At 37.9% G+C, this 22,206-nt stretch overlaps 1 protein-coding gene across 1 annotated transcript; it reads right to left on the reverse strand.

Annotated features, from left to right (window-relative positions):
* Positions 1-1,114: 1,114 nt before the first annotated feature.
* LOC104905682 (pre-mRNA-processing protein 40A) lies at positions 1,115-22,001 on the reverse strand. The gene is made up of 28 exons (XM_010694284.3): positions 21,702-22,001; positions 21,084-21,153; positions 20,659-21,006; positions 20,431-20,574; positions 18,160-18,233; positions 17,848-17,917; positions 16,180-16,232; positions 16,004-16,061; positions 15,574-15,920; positions 13,635-13,707; positions 13,378-13,467; positions 13,208-13,276; positions 13,027-13,104; positions 12,687-12,773; positions 12,544-12,578; positions 12,294-12,399; positions 11,456-11,536; positions 11,272-11,364; positions 11,106-11,159; positions 10,801-10,917; positions 10,604-10,702; positions 9,949-9,996; positions 9,760-9,852; positions 2,950-3,057; positions 2,810-2,874; positions 2,623-2,725; positions 1,592-1,975; positions 1,115-1,498 (listed from the first exon to the last, which is right to left on the reverse strand). The coding sequence occupies exons 2-28, from the start codon at positions 21,126-21,128 to the stop codon at positions 1,361-1,363; spliced, it is 3,060 nt and encodes a 1,019-aa protein (XP_010692586.1). The 5' UTR covers positions 21,129-21,153; positions 21,702-22,001; the 3' UTR covers positions 1,115-1,360.
* Positions 22,002-22,206: the final 205 nt, after the last annotated feature.

A 22,206-nucleotide genomic window follows, 5' to 3' on the forward strand; every position in this document is an offset into this window, starting at 1 on the left:
TCTATCATTTTGACGTAATTGGAACAGAACATTCTCGATCTAACAAGATTGACTACATATGAGTTTATAATACCTTAATGCTGATTATCTTAAACTACAATCAATAAGACAAGACCTAACAAAATCTCCATAGCAGGGTTCCAGAAACTCTAATAAAAAGAGACTAATTTATTAAAAAAAAAAAAAAACAAGAAAATAAACCAAAACTGAAAACAAGACTTACCATGGATGAAAACATCTTTGATAACCTCTGACAAATGCAGAGGGAAAAAAAGGAGAAGAGGAGGCGACAAGAGACAAAAGGGAAAATAAATTTTTGTTAGCAAGTATCAAGTCTAAATAGTGCTGCTTAAAATCTAATGAAGATTAAACTAAAACTCGAATAACCTTCATTGCTGCTTAATTCATTTCACTTGGAATAATGATGCAAATCAATCTCTGGTCAATTGAATAGAAATTTTGTTTGTATTAAAATTTTGAATTTATGAGAATTTTGAACTCGGTGGGATGAGTTGATTCTTTGAAGGATCAAAGTTACTACTCACAGACGCCAATATACATATTGGACAAAGTTCATCACGATGTTGAATTACTATAGGGGTTGAGGTATGGTAGTCAGACGGTCAGTAGGGAAGCCATACACAGAAGCGGGCATAGGAAAGATAAGATGACAAGAGGAAGACCTAGTGGATTTTACAAATTTGACATCTATAAGATCCATATCAACAGAGTTCTTTGACCTTGTAAGATACTAGATAGTATTTCCAACAATTCCACATCTCCTATACGGAAGGGCCTGTTCACAGCAAGAATTATAGGAAAGGAAAGAACAAAATAGTACTTTCTTCATTTACACGTACATGCAACAAATCCTGCTTACACACTATCCAATGCAATACTTTATTTCTTGATATACAAGTAAAAAGTATACAAAGTTTTGATATTATGAAAGTATGCACTAAAACTACTTGACTACGTTATATCTTATAAATTTGTGAGAAAATATATGAGATAAGGCTGATAGATGAATAACGGTCACTATGCGAATGTTGCACATATTTGGAAACGGATGGGGTATGTAATTATTAGAGATTGGATTATGGGCCACATAGAATAAACTAAGTGAGACACGTTCATATTTTCCATTTAATCATAAACATGTGCATTTTTAAAAAAAGTGACAATACTAAACACTCGATCCCAGAAGATAGAAAAGAAAAACACATCTAATTGTCGAACAAGATAATCATAGAATAGGTATATGAAAAGAACAAAACTATGTTGGGGAAGGAATGCATACAATTTAGATTCTATTGATACCAAGGATAGGAGGAGGCAGAGGTTGATTACTTCGTGCGGACTACGAGATTTCACCATCCTCACCAAGCTCCCCATCTTCAAGATCATCATGTGCACCACTTCTACGAGAACCATCCCGGTGATCCCTCTTGTGTCTTTTATGTTTACTCTCACCATCTGAATCAGGTGAGTGTTCATGCTGTAAATGTCATTAAAAAATTAGAACACCGAAACAATATTCAAAAGCTTTATTACAAAATTAGGGGTACCTTAACATATGAAACTTGCATACCTTACGAGGTTTTTTACGGTCGCTACCATGTCTGCGAGATTTCTTGTGCTCCTCTTTATCATCTCTTTCAGAACTGACATCGTCAGTGGTATCATGGTGCCGCTTTCGTTGACGTCTCTCTCTATCATCATCCCTGTCAGAAGTTACATCATCAGTGGTATCATGGTGCCGCTTCCTATGCTTTCTGTCTCTGTCTTTTTCCTTCTCCTTTCTACTCTCGTCCTTGTAGCTATTATGACTATCAGTTGCGTCCATAGCTTCATCATCTGTTTCCTCTTTCTTAGAGCGTTCTTTCCGCTTTTCTCGGTCACGATCCTTATCTTTTTCCTTCCTATCCTTCTCCTTCCTCTTCTCCTTTTCTTCTCTCTCTTTCTCCTTTTTCGCCTGAAAATCCACTCAGCACCAGGAATGAGTCAGACAAGGAATTGTTATGTTATCCAATGATATATTGGAGGTTATCAAAGTATGGAGAAAATACTATACACTACGGATGATGGATGATTCTAACTAATAACATAAATAAAATAGTTATAAATACCTACATTACATAACTTTATTTGTCAAAAGGTGGACGAATGAAAGCTCATTCATGTATTGCTGCCACCAGCAGCCCCATTATAAACCCCCCCCAAATAAAGAAAAAAAAAAAAAAAAAACTGATGTATGAAATGTAACATAGAAGATCATGACAAACAAATAAGAAGTGATGCACAAGTTAACAGTGCTCTCTCAAGTGTCGATTGTACGGCGACTTACACTGCCACACCAAATGGCAGTAAGTGAAAGTGACACTAAAGGAGCAAGAACTAGATAAGGTCAACGAATGAAGGGGAGAGGTAACACTTTGCAGATTTTCAAGTACTAAACCATATCTTTCCAGTTCACGGTGACTAAGATGGCTAGGCTAGTGCGTTCAAAGAGATATACAAAGGGTAATCAGTAATGGGAAGAAATTTCAGACACATCAATATCTAATACTATGAACACACAAATAGACTAATAGCAATCCCAATTTAGTAACACTTTAAGACCTTTTCCTCCTCACGCTTTCGTTCCTTCTCTTTCGCCTTCTCTTGCAGGTACACAACATAATCCTCAAAGGCCTCCTTCGCCAATATTTCATTGTCAATTTCCCTGCAAAATTTTATGGTTTGATAGCAGATATAAGATTGGAATTCAAATGAGTGAGAACTACCAGCACCAATGATTTAGGTATACCTGTATTCTTCACTTTCTTCAAAGAGTTGTTTAGAATCATCCCACAAAGAAGACACAGTTATTTCCTACAAAACACCACAACAACAATGGGTAAGAGGTCCCACAAGATATTTTGCCATAAGACACGAATTTCGTCGTACCTTAAGAGAACGCAACAGATCAGTAAAGTCATCGAGAAGACGCTGGCGCTTTTTAGCTTCTTTCTCCTCCTTTTCTTTGACCCTCTCGAGCTGCTCTTCAAATACCAACTGCAAAGAAGTAGGACCAATCATATTCTTAGGTAGACAAGTTTTAAACTAAACATGCAGAAATCACTAACTAAATTTGTAATACCCACAACAGACTGCATTAATCCAATCATCCTTACAAAAGGACAAGAGATAGATTGCCAATTCAGTGATCCCTGTTAATATGCTCCTAGAAAGTAGGTCTGTTTTTTTATTCCATAGGGCATAGACCGAAAAGCAGCAATTGTGTCGCCAATCTGCCAGAAAATAATGGTGTCTATTTATTGGTTAAATAGTCCACGAGAAAATGAGTTAAGGACCATTTGGACAGTTGGGATCTGGTTCATACATCTTATAAAATATGGGTGTGGAACTGCAGTGTCACATTACATATAGGAAAATGGTCGTCGTTTTTTTTTAGAATTTGACTCCAGTCATTTACTTTAACAGTTGAAGAGTAGGTATAAATACTCTAGGTCTTCAGTACCAAAATTCAAAGTTTAACATCCCTACGTTGGTGAAGCTATTTCTTCAATTGTTTTTCAGGACAAACTCAACCCTCAAGACCAATAATTCACTGCAGAATGCAACAGATAAAAAAAATCCAGTATTGTTTTCGATGCTCTTCAATATAGAAGAACTGATGGACCACTCATTCTTGCAACTTACGGTCCTACGATTTCACAGGTGAAAACAAAAATAAACAAAAAAAAAATAAAGCAAATTCTACTACACTTACATCTAGAAAAAGATTAAATAATATTCACTAAACATTAACGAGTTAGATCTAAAGCACTGCAACAATATGTCCTTAAGCAACAACAATGCCAAAGCTTTAATCCCAAAATTAACAGGATTTAATAATTTTGGGACTTGATTATATTCTCATGGTTGAATCTATGTTCAAATCTCCATCATTGTGATAAATTTGGCTTTGTTGGCATGGGGAACTGCTTAGCTTGATCTAGCCAAGATATTTAGTGTAGATGACATAGACCTATCCTCAAAAATCGTCATTGAAGGCTTGGTGTCACCGGAATCGCATCTATCATTGCGCTCAAAATTTGTGGTGATTGGGTCAAGATGGGTGGTCAAAGAGGGGTAAAAGTTAGAAACTAGAGAGAGAGGCAAAGAGGGTTGTAATTGTGACCTTGGTTGTGGTTGTGCTCGTGAAGGGGTTGTATTAATGTGCTAAGAGAGACGAGGTCTTTTTTCTATTGCTTGGGGACTTGGGGGTTGGTGGCTTTAAAAAGTAGAGGAACGGGGTTTGGGAAAATACTTTAAGAAGGACTAGAGCTTTATGTGGATGGGTAGGGTTATAATTACAAAGAAAAAGATTATCGAAAGAAGAAAAGTGGGAAGTGGGAACAATGAGAGAGAACTGATAAAGGTTAGTAGGAACATTATAATAACACTTGAGGGAGTATAAGGTTCGAATCAGGGGAAAAGTGGCTACCTGTGTTGGGCGTAAGTCAGAAACCAGTAATGGTGGTGAATGACAATTTCAAAATTCCGAGATTGGGAAACAGATTTAATAATATAAATAAAATTTGAAAAAGCGTCAAGCGAAATATGTTGCACAAAATTGGGAGTGGGGATAGGGACACAAAAACAAGTAAATGGAGAAATGCAAATTGCAAAGAAATAAAGAAATATAGAACTTTCAAATTTTAACATAAAGGTTTATAAAACCTTTTACTTTGTATTATGAGCGATTAAAAAGTTATTCTTTTACATTTTAATATTTGGCCAAAAGCATAAACGGAAATATTATATGAAGAAAGGGAAAAGATTTTCATCAAAAGTAAATAAGAAGATAAATATGCTGGCAGGTAAAAAACAAGATTGCCAAACGGCCCAAACCTAAGATTGTTGTTGCATGCATGATCTAAGATTGCTTTTTTTCCAAACCTCATCTGGTTATAAGTGTCAGATCTCTAAACAAGGAATTTTGGGGAAGATCACCAAAATTTCATTTTTTTTTCACCTTATCTCTCTTTGATTTAAGATCTCCAGAACTAACATAAAAGGATTTCCTGCTTGAAATACACCTAAGGATTTGGGGGGACCGCGGAATCATAAATCAGCGAAAGCAACCTATTTTGTCAGCCTAACACTTGTTACACTTGGGAGTTGGAGAATTCAATAATCTGGTTATCTTCTATTGCTTTGTCGCTCTACTGGTAAAAATAGGTGGTAAGAATTCAATAATTAGTGAAAGCCCAGCTCTATCAAAATATAACCCTTATGCATCTTAATTATTAAATAATATCTAGTGACATTGGTGATTGGCCTAAATGCTTGTCTAATTGTGGTTTACTATGTACTTCTTATGATGCTGAAATTTTCTTTTCCCCCATTTTCAGATGGCTTTTGGTTTGATTTAAAATAAATTTAAGGCTTTCCATACGCCTTATGGATGTCGTGAAATGACTTGTATATTCCTTTGAAACTTAAAATGATGTCAAGATAGACCAATAGCTTGCCACATCTAAGCTTTAAAGCCATCATATGTTGAAAGCCAATGTGACACCATGTTAATATCAAGGGAAAATTCCTCAAGGTACCCATGAGGTTTGATGTAATTCTCAAATTACCGGCCCTTATTAATGACGAAACCTTAACGTCGTTGATTTCTTTCCTCCCACCTTCTTCACCACTAATCTCCTCGAAGACCATGGAAATTCAGTCACAAAACCCCAACAAAAATCAATAAAAATCAGGAAAAAAAAAATCACGAAACTTCTTCCTTCTTGTACCTGCTCGGCGCCGCCACAAACGCTTCAGAAAACCACCGCACCACCTACGCACCCTCGCCGATGCACCGCCAACACCCTAGAGCACCGTCGGTACCCCGCTACAGCTTGCGGGCTTGCTTCCTCCTTCTTTCTCTCTCACCCTGCTTGCTTGAGCTGCTGCCACTAGTAAGGGTAGCTTGAGCCCAAACACAAAGTTTAGGGATTTTTGAGCTGCTGCCTAAACTTTGAAAGGGATTTTTCGGAATTTCATAACTCAAAGATGAAGATGGAATTCATTTTTGAGAATTAGGAAGATGAAGATGGGGATGAGAGAGATAAAATTGATGGTTTCTAATGTCTTTAATGGATAATGGTGGGAGGAGAGATGAAGAAGATGAAGATAGAAAGGGGAGAGAAAAAAAATTAACGACGTTAGAGTTCTGTCATTAGTAAGGGTAGTTTGAGCGCAAAAACAAAGTTTAGGGGTATCCGAGGAATTTTCCAAATATGTGGGGTAATTTGAGAATTACATCAAACTTCAGGAATTTTCCCTAATATCAAATATTTAACGGTTTTTTCACCATATACCCCTGACAAATTTTTTTTTGCACCGTATACCCTTTCAAGTTTCCAAATTCATCATATACCCCTCACTTTTCGAAAAATACATCAACTTACCCTTTTGACTAACGGTGTTAGACTTCCGTTAGTCATTAGGCCCTAATCCTCTCCTAATCCAAATTAACTATCATAAACCCTAAATCCTAAATAACCCTAATAACAATAAGAAACCCTAAAAACCTAACTAACCCTAAAGCCCACCAGCCCACCCACCAGCCCACCCCCAGCCCATCCACCACCCCCAACACCCCTAGTCCCACCAGACCACCACCCCAGCCGCAACCTCGCCCACCACCACTAGACCACCACCCCCACCACCCCAGCCGCAACCTCGCCTACCCCCACCAGACGACCACTCCCACCACCCCAGCCGCAACCTCGCCCACCCCCACCCCACCGAAATTTCGCACCTGTGACCCCCACCCCACCGGATTTTTGCATTGTGAACCCCACCACTCAGTTTTTCGAAGCCCACCCACCACCACCACCCCCTTAAAATACTCGCACTACCCTCGCACCACCTTGAGAATGTTATACCACCCCAGAAACCGTTCTCACCACCCGGAAACCGTTCGCACCACCCGGAAACCGTTCGCACCATCCCAGAAATCGTTCGCACAACCCCGGAAACCGTTCGCACCACCCCAGAAACCGTTCGCACCACCCGAAAACCCTTTCACACCACCCCAAAAATCGTTCGCACCTCACTGAAAAATGTCGCACCATCCTCGCTGCGGGGAGGGAGTTGCGCAATTTTGCAGGGGAAGGGGGGTTGCGCGAGTTTGTGAGGGAGACTTTTTCGGTGCTGTGGGGTGTCAGAAGGTGGAGGGGGTTGCGGTGGGGTTTGCGGTGCTGCGGGCGGCAGAAAGGGGAGGGGGTTGCGGCGCTGTGGGAGGCGGAGGAGGGGCTTCGGGGGTGGTGGGGATGGGGACTGCAAGGGTGGGGTTGGGATTGGGGTTGGGGATGGGGATGGGGGATGGGGTTAGGGTTAGGGTATTAGGGAGAGGATATTAGGGTTAGGGTTAGGGTTATAATTAGGGTTAGTTAAGTAGGATTAGAGGGAGATTAGGGGTTAATGACTAACGGAGCTTAACGCCGTTAGTCATTAAGGATAACTGGATGTATTTTTTCAAAAGTGAGGGGTATATGGTGAATTTCAAAAGTCGAAAGGGTATACGGTGCAAAAAAAAATTTGTCAGGGGTATATGGTGAAAAAACCGAATATTTAATTACACCATCACTCCCCTATTCTTTTCCAAAAGGATATCAATCCCCCCCGAATACCTTTTACATAACTACACCATTACTCCTCTACCCACCTACACCTCTAACAGTGATGGCCCACCTGGAGGTTTTGATTATTTGGTGAACCAAGTATTAAATAGGAATTGAAACCCCTACTCTTTTCCACTTTGTTTTAAAAAGCAAACCCAAGGTGCACCTCGATGAGGGACGAGTCCAAGCGCAAGCTAAATTGCATCCGAAAACCTAGGCGAAGCGACCAACGGGGGAAGGCGCAAGGGGCAAAGCGAAGGGAGGCGTAAACTTGTAGGCGAGGCGCATTTTTGGTGCAAAAAACCTTTATAATCAATTACTGAACATATTATATGCTCAAAACAGCATAATAATTTTTTAAAATATAAGTTGGTGTAATTAAATATTATAAGCTAATATTATAAGCTACTTGTCAGTAAGTATAAGTAAAAAAAAAAACTGTATATTTCTATGTTTCGAAAGAACAAACCAATGTGATCAGAGACTTTTTTTAGAGGAACTGGGTGAGAGGAACTAGGTGGGCCGAGGGGAGCCTCATCAGTCATCAAGAAATAGAAAAGGAGAGCATGAAAAGGAAAAGGAAAAGGAAAAGGAAAAGGAAAAAGAAAAAGAAAAAGAAAAAGAAAAAAGAAATATGAGGAAATAGAAGGAAAAAGAAAAAACATAAAGGAAAATAAGGAAAGCACGTGACTTCCTCAGTTATTATTTGAAAAAAAAAAGGAAGTAGGTCCCTCTAGTCTCTACAGCTATAGAAAAGAAAAGAAGACCGACAGACTTCCTTCAAAAAAGCATAAAAAGAAAAAGAACAGAGAGGAAGAGAAGAACATCGAAGAAAGAGAAAGCACACTTGAAGATTGCCGGCACCGGAGATCGGAGATTTGGTGCCGGAATTTATAGTAGATGGCCCACCGGCTTTCTCTATCCTCTCAGGCAAACTAGTGACAATCAATTGCCACCAAATCATAAATTAGGGTTTCCTCCCAAATTAGGATTACCTCTCAAATTAGGGATTCATTTAATTTGATGAAATTCAATGCAATTAACAAAGGACTTTTGCTCGAAATTGGTAAATTAAAGGCAAGTAAGTTTGAATTTGAAGAAATTTTATTTCATTTTCCGAATTCTCAACTTAGATCTACTCTTTCCTCTCTGTATTGCGCCTCCCTAATGAAAGCGGTCAGGCGGTGCACCTTGCGACTCTCTCAAAGGCGGCAAGAAGCGCGCGCCACTCCTCGCCTGATGTGATTCGCCTCGCCTGACGTGATTCGCCTTGCCTGAGTTCGACGAGGCGATTTTCTCAAAGCTTCTACTCGCCTAGCGCCTAGGCGCACCTTGGGTGCGCTTTTTAAAACTAAGACAGGCGAAAGGAGGCGCGCGCCTCCAGCTGCCTTTGGCGAGGCGCTAGGCGAACCGCCTTTGTCGCTTTCTTCGAAGACGCGAGAAAGATGAGGAGATTTGAGCTCAGGACCATAAGGAATAAGATGTCTAGTAAATTAAAACTCACCCAGGCTTTAAGTTATCAATTCAACCTAGATCCCTCATCTAATTGTATAAAATTCCTTCAATTCAAATCGTAAATCAAAAAGGCCAACTCGACAAAACCCTAATTCCCAAAATTTGGAGGGTCACTTGGACTTTTCCCATGGTTACCGGCGCTTCACTCGTCCAGTAGTTGTCGCCTTTCACCGGTTTCTTCAATCTACTATCTTTTGCGTGTTCGATTTGGATTCTTCCCTTGTCCTATCCCTTTTTTCCAAGATTGCACCAAAGGTGCGGCTTGCCTAAGGGATGCGTGTGCCTTCGCCTTGCGCCTCCATTCACTTCGCACCTTGCGCCTTTTAAAACTAAGCTTTTCCAAACAAAACGATATGAGTAATCAAGAAGTATTCTATTACTTCCTTTCTTTTCTCTTCCAAGATTTCCTACCCTTTGAACCAAACAGCCCTTTAGCATAGAGAGGTAACACCAAATGTGACAAGGCTGAAGTGATATATACAAAACTATGATAAGTTGATCCACATAGAAATCTTCAACAAGCCATTTTACTATTTCAAACAATTTAAAATTTTAAAAGAAAAGATATGTATACCTTCAAATTGATATCTGCTATTAGTGGAGACCCAAGCTCCAAGGAAATAGATGCCTTAAATTCCTCAAAGGTCCAAGTTGAAGTCATAACAATCTACAATAAAAATGAAGTCCATGTTATGGATCATTTGTTCTCCAGTATCTTGATAGCCATATTATAAAGCACTGCCCAGATAATGTTATGTCTTACCTTGCACAACTTCATCGCATCTTTTATTCTACTTTTGTCATCGTGGTACTGGCAGAAAAACAAAAGAAACTCAGAGGTATTTATATAGCAATTAGCAATGGCCAGGAAATGTTATATCTTTTGTCATGTATACAGCAAACAACCAACACCCCCCCAAAAAAAAAAAAAAATAAAGGATGGGGAGTTGGGGACAAGGGACTATGTCAAATACATTGGTGTAGTTTAGAAGACGTTTTATAAGGAATAAAAAAAGGTATAACTACATCAATGAGATAGCAAATTTGAAGAACACGAAGTAATACAGAATGCAACACAACCCCCCCCCCCCAAAAAAAACAATTTTTAAAAAATATATATAGAAGGGGAACAACTAATTACTAAAAGCATTTCTTACAGAAACTAACCAGTTCACTGTTACCAAGCATACCAAAGAGTAATATATATAATGGCAGAACTTGGAGAAAGTTGTAGGCTCGAAATAAAAGAATCAAAAGTTCCAAAGATGGAAGACCAAATAGGAAGTTCATAATATTCATCTTTTTTATTAACTGTTGTATGCTATTGTCAAAGTTAGATAGGAAAAAAAAGGCATTATTTCATGAAGAAATCTAAAGAGTGAATAGATAGAGCATGGGTATGGTTAGTAAATACGTACCTGGTTTTCCAATTCATCAACCACATCCTCAAACAAATCTTTCGGAGTAGACCCAGATGTGTTGCGTGCTACAGCAAGATAAGCAGGAGAGTCTTTGACCTGTTCATGAAAGTAGAAAATTTTGACCACCATATAGCCTAAATAGAATTGCTCCATCCTCCTTTATTATTGAAAGCATCTGAGAAAAGACTATGTACCTTGCCACAATATTCACGCCAGCTTGTTTTTGCAGTGAGAGCACCAGCTGCAGTATCAACCTCCAACATCTTGCGAAATTCATCACGATTCTTTCGCTCTACTCTCCTCAATTGCTCCTGAAAAAATGTTCATATGAGAGCATAACTCAAACTGACAGTGTAAATGTGATGCAAATCAGAAAATAATGTCAAGCCACATTGTCAGAACTTGGCAAGAAATTCAAGACCTCCAAAAACTGGGTGATAGCGATGGAAGGCATCGACATAGGAATGCAAGGAATGAGGAGGAAAGAACAAAAACAAACCTTCTGAAGCTTCTTCTGTTCCTCTTCTTCCTTCTCCAAATACCGTATATAATCCTGCCAAACACCACAATTAATGTAAAAGTTCCAGCAAGGATTCTTTTTTTATTTTGAAAGCGACATTTAAGTTCCAGCAAAGATAAGCAAATAGTACAAATACGCTATAAACCTGAAATATTTCTAAGCGATCAATCTTTTCAAGACGTGAGCATCTTTCATCATCCTCCAAGCGGTCCTGAACTTTTCTCCATAGGCTGTTTGCCTAAAAAACCAAAAAGAATATTTTCATAAACCAAGATGACGTGCCTTAAAATAGGAAAGTAAGTACACATCAATAAACTATCATAACACACCTCAATAAAGTCACAAGATTCAAGAAACTTCCAGTATTCTTCTCTATTCCGCCTATACTCTTCTTCTGCCTTCTCCTTTTCCTGCATAAAGTTAGCACAAGAAGCATAAACTTCAGTAGCCAAACAGGAATATATGCATACTTAGCAAAGCTCATAATTCAGCAAATAATGAAAGAATAGCTGAGAATATACAATAATATAGTAATTACATGAATTCCAGTTCTCCAAAATTAAAATTGTGAAGCAAAATGCAAAATTTGATTCAGGAGACCAGTCTTCTTATGGCCTTTATCCTCATATTGAGAGTATGGCGTGTTGGAAAAACAGAGACTGTTACTTCACAGCTCGAACAAACTAGCTTTTTTGCTAAGGCTTGGTTTAATAAAATCTAAGCCTTCAGTGAACACAGCAAACCAACCTCTTCATTGTACAGAAGACTGGGTACATTAACTTTTCTGCTAAGGCTTTGTTCATTAAAATTGAAGCCTCGAGAGAGCATAGCAAAACCACCTCTCAACTAATGTAAGTCAAAGCATCATTTTTCAAATGCATTATATGTGAAGAAGTGAATATGGATACACCCCTCTCAAACACTCCACATATACATCATCATAACTTAATAAGGTGTTGCATCATATTCACATAGCAGCGAACAGCTAGACCATAGACAAAATTGAAGATAACAGCTTAGAATAAATTAGATTGTGTAGGCTACATATTACAATATTGAATACATAAGGAAAGCATATCTAGCATTCTCCTTGAAAATAATTTCTAATTAGATTTATATTTTATAAGTACTAATCTTCCTGCAAAAGATGCTAAAGCAAACCCTTACCTTTTTTTGGAGTTCCACCAAGTAATTCTCGAAAAGCTCTTGCCTGTCTTTGGGCTTTTCAACAGCTTTGAACCGTTCATCATCTTCAAACATAGTAATAGCTTTACTGAAGACAATAAAATATTAATAAGAACAATAGAACAGGCCAGAGGCACCCTAAAATCAAGCTTGTAATGTCACAAAACATCTGCTTTGATTTGAGACAGCCAAGAGGAAGCAAATCAAGCTTGTAATGTCACAAAACACAAACCTCCATTTTATAGATGATGTCAGTACCTCCGACTCCTTGAAACAAAGAATATAGATATGTTATTATCATACACACAGGCCACTGTTCCAGCATTTAAGTATGAAAATGAATCAGAGGCAAAAGGATTGAAGTGAGAAACATACTTCCAGCATTTTCATAAACTCTTCCTTGGCTTTCTTTTGCCTCATGCGTCGCTCCTCAGCCTCCTGTTTCTTCCGCTGACCCAAATACTAGAACAAAAAAAAAATTGAGAACAGACTTGACAATATCAAGCACCTAATTTGCTGTATGACAATGGTACTGGAATGCAATTGCCTTTTTTAGATCGCAATTCATGGGGGGATAGTGATTTAGGTAACACTCATATCAAGAATACAAAATCTTTGGAACACAAAAATCAATACATCAACAGAGAAACAGCATAGAGATACGAAAAACAAACATTGCAGGAACTAGAAAAAAGCATAGTCAACATAATAATACCTCGTTAAATGCTTGCTTTCGCTCTCCTAACGTCTTCAGAGCACCATACCTCTTGTCATTGACTATCACCCTCATTGCCTAATAATAGATTACGAAAACATGAAGTCATTGGCAACCTAGCTTGATATACTCCATGTTATCATGCTACTTTGTTCTATTCAAGAGAAGATCATCTACATACCTGATCCCAGGTCCAATCAGACTGAACATTTGCAGACTCAAGAAGTGACTTAAATGCAGCTTTTGCTTCCTAAGAAAAGAGAGATAAGTCAGCGAAACTATTACGCAAAAAAAAAAAAAAAAAAAAAAAGCATGCTAGAAAAAGTAATCTGAGAACATCATGATTCCTACCTGTTTGCTCGCAAAAACCAAAGGTTCGTCATCCGCTGGTTTCTCAATCAAATCACCTTTCGCAGCAGCTAACATCCCTTTGTGCGCTTCCTGCAATCCAAAAAGAAAAGAAATTTGCAAAATATCAAACTAAAATAACCGTTTGTGTTGACATCATTTTGGTAAACACCAAGCACAAAGGCATACAGCATTTAATGCACCAAGTTGCAGAAGAGTGCAAGTGAGATATAAATAAACTTCAATTCACCTAACCATACCTCATGATCCTGCACAGGAGCTCCATCCATAGGAGTTAAGGTTTCTTGAGACTGTAATTTGTCTGCAGCATTCCTGTAGAGGATAGTACAGTTAGAGCCAGCAAGAGATTCAGTTTGCCTTTTAAGAGAGCAGGTGTTTGAAACCATAACAAAAAGTGACAAAAATATAAGTTCAGGATATCTACACTATTATTAAAAAATCGTGGATAATACAATCTCTCACGCACATGGCATCCCTAAGGGCCTTTAGTCCATGTCAAACTCAAACAATTTGTAATAAATCACAAATATTCTCTACGTCAAGACTCAAAATTCTAACATGTGACAGTGGAGGAAAGAGACTTCTCCACCAATCTACTACAATCTTATTGCTTCTGTTGTCCATAATAAAAGTAATATTTTACTCCGACTTTTCATTTACCTCAAGTACCCATATTGGATCATTAAAGCTCCAACATGGTTATAAACACTTCGACTCCCCATTTTGGAGCAAAATTATGATAGCCAGAATGGCAAAAAGTGTAAGTTCTACTAATTTGAATGCATGATATAAGTAAAATGTGTGCTCCCCTATTTTAAAACTATAGTTTGAAACCAAATTTTTAAAAAATGAATACATTGATCGCAATAATATTTAATAACTCACCAAATGTAGGAAGCACAATAACCCCGGGTCATCACCCAAGCGACTCACTAATTTTAATAAATAACATGTAGAACACCTCTTTTTCAACATCAATCTCCCTGCTACTGTTATCAACAAGAGCCAAAGTGTAAGCCCTAAATGCCTACTGACCGCTAGGATACCCCCTTAGGCAGTCTCAAGTGAAATGCTAAGTTAATAACAAGCGCATTTTTGTTGCTTTGAGAGTTCGCACGATGGCATTGATCTAAGCTGACTTTGGCAATTCACTGGTCCACCTAAACAAATTTTCTTCCTCCAGTTATCACAGACCAGCTAACAGCCTGGTCTTATACGCAAGAACATAACCAATCTCCTCATTAGCTGGTACCATCCCATTGAACTTGATAGTACCTATATGTTTTGAGGGAGGGCCCAAGGGCCACAGGAGATGGGCTCAACTTCCTATCTCTGATGCTTACTTTAATTGGGATTTCAGGAGTGGCACTAACACGACCTGACCTCAAACAATCCATTACTCTTCTCATTTCAACTGCAAAATCTGGATCAACATGTATAATGCAAAGATTCACAAATAAACACCCTCCCCGCTCTCCAACTATCGCAAATAGGAATAACAGGGACTTTCTCATCATCTACCATCACTCTTCAACCTTCACTTAAGCTTTTTGTCAGTGTCACTAAGTCACCTTCCCAGCAAAAATGAGAGCAAATACTCTTTTATTAGTATCACCTCAGCAGCAGGTTTTGCAGGTTTATATACACATGGAGCTGGGGGCTTCAGATACCAAGCAAATGTCTGTCAAATCAACCATGAGACCCAAGCTTCGTAGTATAGAGTTGGCTCTCTATATCACAGTCATGGAGGATGGAGTGATGGACTAAACTCATTCTCCAGATAAACAGCTTGGCAGTTTTTGGTGACACTATCTGAAATGAAGGGTTTGACCCTCAAATAGCAAGAACACATGTCCACAAAAGGTCACTGGACCAGAGAACCATCAAGCACGCAGCCAGGATGATAGATCAAGTAGCAGACTTATGAACAGAAGGAACCTAGGCCAGTATCTAAACCTTCCTTTTGTATTAAGTATTTAGATGTAAGGCTTAGACATACCTTTCATTCTCCATATGCAGTAGGCAATCTACAACTAAGATTTAATGATTATACTTCCCATAAGTACAACCCCTAAAAATAAGGTAGATTGCAATCTGACCCCATCAAAAGCAATAAGTGGTGTATTTACGACACAGAAAAGCAAGGCTAAAGAGACATCATGAATAAAAGTTGTATACACTGTTATAAGGGGGGCATTTGAGGAAGCAGGAAGCCCAGGATCTCCAGTAGTGAAAGCTGACAGAGGTGCAGTTACTGCAGGAGTGTTTGTTACAGCCATGCTGGTCGGAGCAGCTGAATGCCCCACAGGGATTTCTGCTGACGCAGCATTAACCAAAGGTGATGGGTTGACAGCTGGTGGAACACTTAAAGTGGCAGATGATGATACATTGGAGCTGGCGAGAACGGCAGCAGCTGTACGTGCTTCCTCAGGGGTTAAACTTCCAGCTGGCTTGGATTGAGAATTCACCCCTGTTTCCAACTGTGCTCCCTGACTAGCTGCTTTTTCAGCTCTCTCACGCGCCAACTGCAAAGACGAGCACCATATAAATGAGAATGAAAACCCAAGACTAGCAAGGTCTGGATGAAATTCCTGAGACTCATATATACCTTCAACTCCTCAGGTATGGTCCATTTTGATTCCTTCGTAGCCTTGTTATAGTAATACCTAGTTAGCAGAGCAAAAGAAACATAAATCAATAGAGCAACAGTCCCGAAATGCACAGGCATGTATACCCAAAACCTGAGGTACTTGAGAATAATGTACAATGGAATGTCAAGCATACTTCTTCCCTTCTGGAGTCGTAAATTCCTTCCACACAGTAGATGCATCAGCTCTCTGCGATAAGTGAAATTATTTAGAGACAGAGAGATTACAACCTATTTTCAGTCAGATGAAAGAAATAAGACAAGCTAATTGGACCCTTTAAGAGAGCCAGGAAATAAGTAGAAGCAGAATACAAAATCTATACGTGGATAACACGATACTCTAAAGCATATATGCATAGTTATCTACACCTTCAAAAAACACCTAGGGGGACAGATAGAGAGAAGGGGAGAGGGAGGGCAGGAAGAGAGTAGGAAACAGAAAACAAAATGAAATCTGAAAATAGAAGCATAGGAGATATAACTATAAACTGCCAATAATATCGGCAATGACATTTGTAGATACAATTACTACATAAAGCAAGAAAATATATATATTGTCGCTTTTTCATAATATACATGAAGCTATCAGTAATTATGTGGTAGTGGTGTATCTAAAAAGATAACTAATATTTGCTGCATCACCATGATGGGCGATGACAGGTAAATACTTGACCTAGTGCATACAAATCAGTTATAAAGAGCTCACCGAGTTTCTAAATCATCAAAATGTTGAGTCGAAAAAAGCTTACAAAAATCAATCATCTCAGTGAGAACGAACAGAAGCCACAACAGCTTTTACAGCCTCGTAAAATGTTTAGCACACAGTTAGAAGCAAGATACCTGATTTCCTCGGTTTAGACAAGGCAAATGCTTGTTACAACTCCAATAACAACATAATTTATCAGAAACATATCTCATAAGCAATTTCCAGCCGTTTCACCAATAACAAAAGTGAGTTGTAAGTTTGAACTAGGAAATCAGAGAGAATCCGTAATTTGATCATTATGTAGGTCAATCCAATAAAAGCATGACGAAGGACACACAAAAAAAACCATGCAGCACATAAACACTACCGTGGGTCATCTTTTGACTTGGCTTAAGACAATGTCATCAAAAATATGAGTCACTAACTCAAAAGGCTCCCAAATTTATAAATACATCAACTTCAAACTCAAACCTGAATATAAAAGAAGCTGCTGACTACGTCAGGGAAGCAAATTCTAGTACTTCTTGTAATAAGCCAAGATAGATATGACAATGGACTATCAGTCATTTGCAAATAGTTCAATCAATGACAAAGCAACTGAAACTCATCCCCATTTCCGGTTTCACAATTAAGTAACAGCATTGCAGTATCAAGTACTAAGGGACGATGAATAAAACCAGGAAAGTCCATAGTGGACAGGAAAATCACTCTTCAGATTAGTATATATACAAGCATCAATCATCATCAGTCAACATCAAATCAGCAAAAGAAAACAGAGTTTCCTATCTAAGATAATAAGTGTAGATAGCAAATCATTGCCTGCCTTGCAAAAGTGAATCCGCCTTCAAGGTGAGCATTAAGAGTAGTCTCCTGACTTGCCATGAGATCTACAAACCAGTGGAAACATGCAAACAAAAGGAGAATTGGAATAAAACAATTTTGTCCAGTTCAAGTAGTCCTTTAATTTAAGTTATAGTTGCCAACCATAAACAAGAACATGCCCAGCAAGTAACATGCAATCAAAAAATGCATTATTCATTAATCAACTCAAAATGAAGCAACTTAAACAGAAACAAGCTAAAGATGAAAAATGACTCACCTCCAGTGGGGTCATCAGTTCTGAAGGCTTCTCCCAGCTAGATTGCTTTGTTTTTTTGTTATAATAGTACCTGCTCACCGACGACAAAATAGCAATGCAACAAACAGTCTAACTCATCAACAAAGAAGCCAAAAATAACAGCTTTTATTTAGTTTTTCATCTTTAACTTTATCCCCTCTCCCTGAAAAGAGGAATTGCAAATAAGACTAACCAGCAGTGTGTAAATATAAGTTTTCGGCATTCAGCAGAAGCAGAAAATACACCCAAGAACACAGATAAAAGCTTATAAAATGTTAAGATAACAAATCAAACCTTCTGCCATCGGGAGTGGTGTGCTCTTGCCAATCAGATGAGGACTGTTGACTAGTATCAGGAAGATTAACAGCCTGGAACCAGTAATTTTAAAAGAATTTAATGAAGAAAGTGGTCAAGAAATTCGAGAAAAACTGCTAATTCAGACTTGTATCAATCAGTAATTAATCATAAGCACAGCTTTAGTACTATCCAGTCTCCACAACATATTTTAAGAGCATAAGAACTATCCTCTGATGCCAAAAACAAGAAAAAGATCTTGCTCCATAGACTTGACATCAGAAAATTTTGTAAGTATTCTTAAATGCTGAGATTTGTTTTACGTATGTCACATAAAGACATATTGTCTTGCTACTTAAAGGGAAAATGACATCAATACTACATTTGTATTATTCCATGACAGGAAACTACTTGTTAAGTACAATATAAATTAATAAGCAAGAAAAAACGAAAATCATAAAATTTTAGCTTCTTTGCTATAGTATTGGGTGATTTCAGCTATCTCTTAGATTGATACAAAGATATTAATGTATCTAACCATTAAAGAATAATTCCTAAACACAAAGAGCATCTCATCCATATTTACTGTCATATGATTTCCGTTCATTCAACAATTATTGCACCACAAAGCAGATGGCATATGGTACATACACAGAATTTAACATGTAGAAGTACTTATACTTCTATAACATCACACTAAATCTTTTCCATAACTTCTTTCACCTAAGATTACATGTATATGAAAAATAAATGGAAACATGCAAATCCACAACCATGGGTAGTTATCTCCCCAAAACTATATAATCCCTCCATCCAAAAGATATTCTCCACCAATCAACTTAGTTTGTCCCATTACATTGTCCACTTTAGTTAATATTGCAAAATTACGAATATACCTGATCACTTCACTCTATTTCCAATATACTATTATTGGTCAGTTCTATTCTATTATAAACACACAAAAAAATTGATATATCCAGTGTAGGCAGCTTCCTCTCGGAGAGAAAAAGAGCATAATCATATAAAAGTAGCAACATTATTAGGAACTCAGGAGTAAACTTAGCTCAAGGCCATAGAAAGGGGAAAATAAGGAAAGACACAATATAAGTCCCTTTAACAAGTGGTTTAACAACTTTCTCGTCTCCAATCATAAACTACACAAAATGTATACTCTGTCCAGAGATTCTTAAGCTCCCTAGTCCCTAGGGTGACTTGACGACTTTTTGTGGTTTGTGGCAACCTAGTCAGAGAGCGATAAAAAAAGCATTGAGCAACTGAATAATGTGAAGAACTGAAGATCAAACTGAACAAGCTTGAAGAGGTAAGGCAAGAATTTGTGCCTATGACTTTTAAGCCCAATTTTCCTTTCTTCAAGGAAAGGCCTTGAACTGGATATTCTTAAGGATCATTATATCATATCCTCCTCACAACCCTCATTTATCCTCGTCCCATCTCATGTGTCAACCCAAACCTTTTTCAAATAACCCCCACATTATTTATAACATAAAGTCCCATGCTCCCTAATTCAGAAGAAAGGTGAAAGAGCCCAACAATTATGTTCTCTCCGAGCTTTTAGAACCACAACTCTGAACTCTTAAACTCACAACTCCAGTCCCAAATTTATCATCCCCATCCAATTTTTCACACTAAAATCTCTTTTTTCTTTTCTTCCCTACCAATTTATAATCAACCCATCTACTGCACCTACATTGTGGGTCTACATCCCACGACAAGTCTGAGGACTACTATCGGCAATCCACGGGCGAAATTAGCACATGGTTTCTGTTTTCCAGAAGTAGGAGAATGGGACACTACCAACTATTGAGGCCAGCACCGGGACAAGAAGACGAAGCTGATTACTATCCACCTTAGGACAAAGTGGAATTTTTTGGCGGCCGGGAATGTAATGGATCGGCCCAAGGGAAGGGGGACTATGGGTAGCTTGAGATAGAAGACTTCAGGAGTTAGTTATAGAGAGAGGGAACCTGATCCTTCCAGCTATTAGGTTCCTTTCCATGCCAAAACTATCTAAGCCTCACATCACATATTTTTCGACACCATCTGGTGGTACTTTAAACTATTTTAAATGGCTTCATTTCTAACTTCAAGCTTTAAGAAATTTTAAAGAAAGATAATGATATTTTCTATACTTTTCTTATTTTGCTCATTTATTTTCAATAAAATCAACATAAATTAGTTTGCTCCATAAGCTTTGGCTATCAAGCAAGAAACAAATCTTATCGCCTTCCCATTTTATTGTTATAAACTCACAAGACCAATGGTAGAAGAAACTGGAGACTGTTCTGCTGTTGGTGGAACTGGCACAAAAGGTGCAGAGCTTTGACCACCAGATGATAACCATGGATGTCCAGCAACCGGTGCTGCAGGAGTTGGCAAGTGGGAAACTGGTTGAAACTGTGAAATGGTAATCAATTAGTTCAACACAGTAAACAATAAGTCAAATAGACTGTACAAGACTGTTTATACAAATTATCTTACTGTATACGATGAAGAAAAAGGAACTCCCATGCCACCTACACCAGATGTGTGATTGCCAAAAGGTGGTGCAGAATGCTGATTCTGCTGAGCACCCAATGTCATAGGCCTGTTTTGCTGACCATATGACATACCCATACCTTGTGACGAAAAAGGAACACCAGGCATCCCAGGTCTCGGAGGTAACTGTTGCATGGGTTGAGAAAACTGCATTGGTTGATTATGGTGCATAGGTTGATTAGGACCAGAAGGCATATTCTGCCCAGGCATATTCTGGCCAGCCGAAGGGAACTGCGGAGAAGACCCAGGTAAATATGGCTGCCCCTGCTGCCCTGGGACGGCAGGACGAAACTGCAATTGTGGTTTCATATAAGCAAATTTCAAGCAATTCCAGCACAACAAAGCTATAAGATTATACTAAAATATACCTGTGCAGGTACAGGAGGAGGGCCAAAATTTTGTGCAGTGCCCATAAGAGCAATTGGAGGGCAGAAGTTCCTTTAACAAAAACAAATTCATTCTCAAATAAGTAAATACAAAATCATGAAAAAAAAATTACAACTACATACAAAATTACAAATAATGAGCTTTGTTACCCAAACTCTTCATTTCACCTCAAGTACCCTCGACATGGGTGGGACACCTGGATACTTCATTTTGGCCCAAAATCATGAAAAAGTTTCAGAGTAGCCAACTTCGACACTTGGACACTTACCCGTATCCCGGTACTCGACTAAGAGTATCATAGATGATGAGAAGACTTATACAAACTATATAAAATATTAAGAAACCAAGAAACCAATTTTACTCAAAAAAATCCTAATATATATTCAATAGTTCTTTTGACTCGATAAAATCCATATATTCCAACTAATAAAAATTTAAGTATGAAAGCAGAGAAATATATTCAGCTAATACCCAAAATCTGAATTTATTTTACCAGTGAACAAAATGGAAATTAATAACTCAACAAAAAATTCTGAATTTTTCCTCACATACAAATTTAAAATATTGAAACTTTGTAGTATAATCAGTCCTAAACAAACCTTCAAAATTTTGGAAGATCCAACTCTCTCCGGTGTCGTCGAAAAATTCCTGAAAATTCTTATCAAGAACTCTTCTTATCTGCTCCTCAAATTTGTAAAAACGTAGATTGCTGCTGGAAATTCGAAATCGAAATTGTGGGGTGATTTATAAATTTATAGATGGATATAACAAAAGTATAAAACTGGAGTGGATGAATGTAGGGAGAGAACTCCGAATTGCAAAATTGTAATCGAGGGTTAGGGTAGAGAAAGTAAGTTATGTTCCCAAGTTCCAATTCCAACTCAAGTTTTTTTAACTAATTTTTATCAAATCTTAATATCGTGATATATCATATAACAATATAAGTAATATAAAGTTTTGGAAAATTATAATTTTTATAATATTCGAAAGTATTTAAAGTATATATTAAAATAAAATTAATTTATACTATATTTAAAATTATATATAAAATTATCATATAAAAGGAAATATATATTATACTAACATATTAAACTAGTTTTTAAA

The sequence above is a fragment of the Beta vulgaris genome, chromosome 1 (genome assembly GCF_026745355.1).
Source record: "Beta vulgaris subsp. vulgaris cultivar EL10 chromosome 1, EL10.2, whole genome shotgun sequence".
Lineage (NCBI taxonomy): Eukaryota > Viridiplantae > Streptophyta > Magnoliopsida > Caryophyllales > Amaranthaceae > Beta > Beta vulgaris.

Bases quoted from the DNA above. Each gene is read 5' to 3' on its own strand.
- LOC104905682 (XM_010694284.3), bottom strand. From the start codon at position 21,128: ATGGGCACTGCACAAAATTTTGGCCCTCCTCCTGTACCTGCACAG. The intron at 17,918-18,159 runs GTTTGATTTGTT...GTCGGTGAGCAG, and splicing joins ACCACTCCCGATGGCAGAAG to GTACTATTATAACAAAAAAA. The intron at 11,160-11,271 runs GTTTATAGCGTA...GGTGTTTGGCAG, and splicing joins ATCGCTTAGAAATATTTCAG to GATTATATACGGTATTTGGA.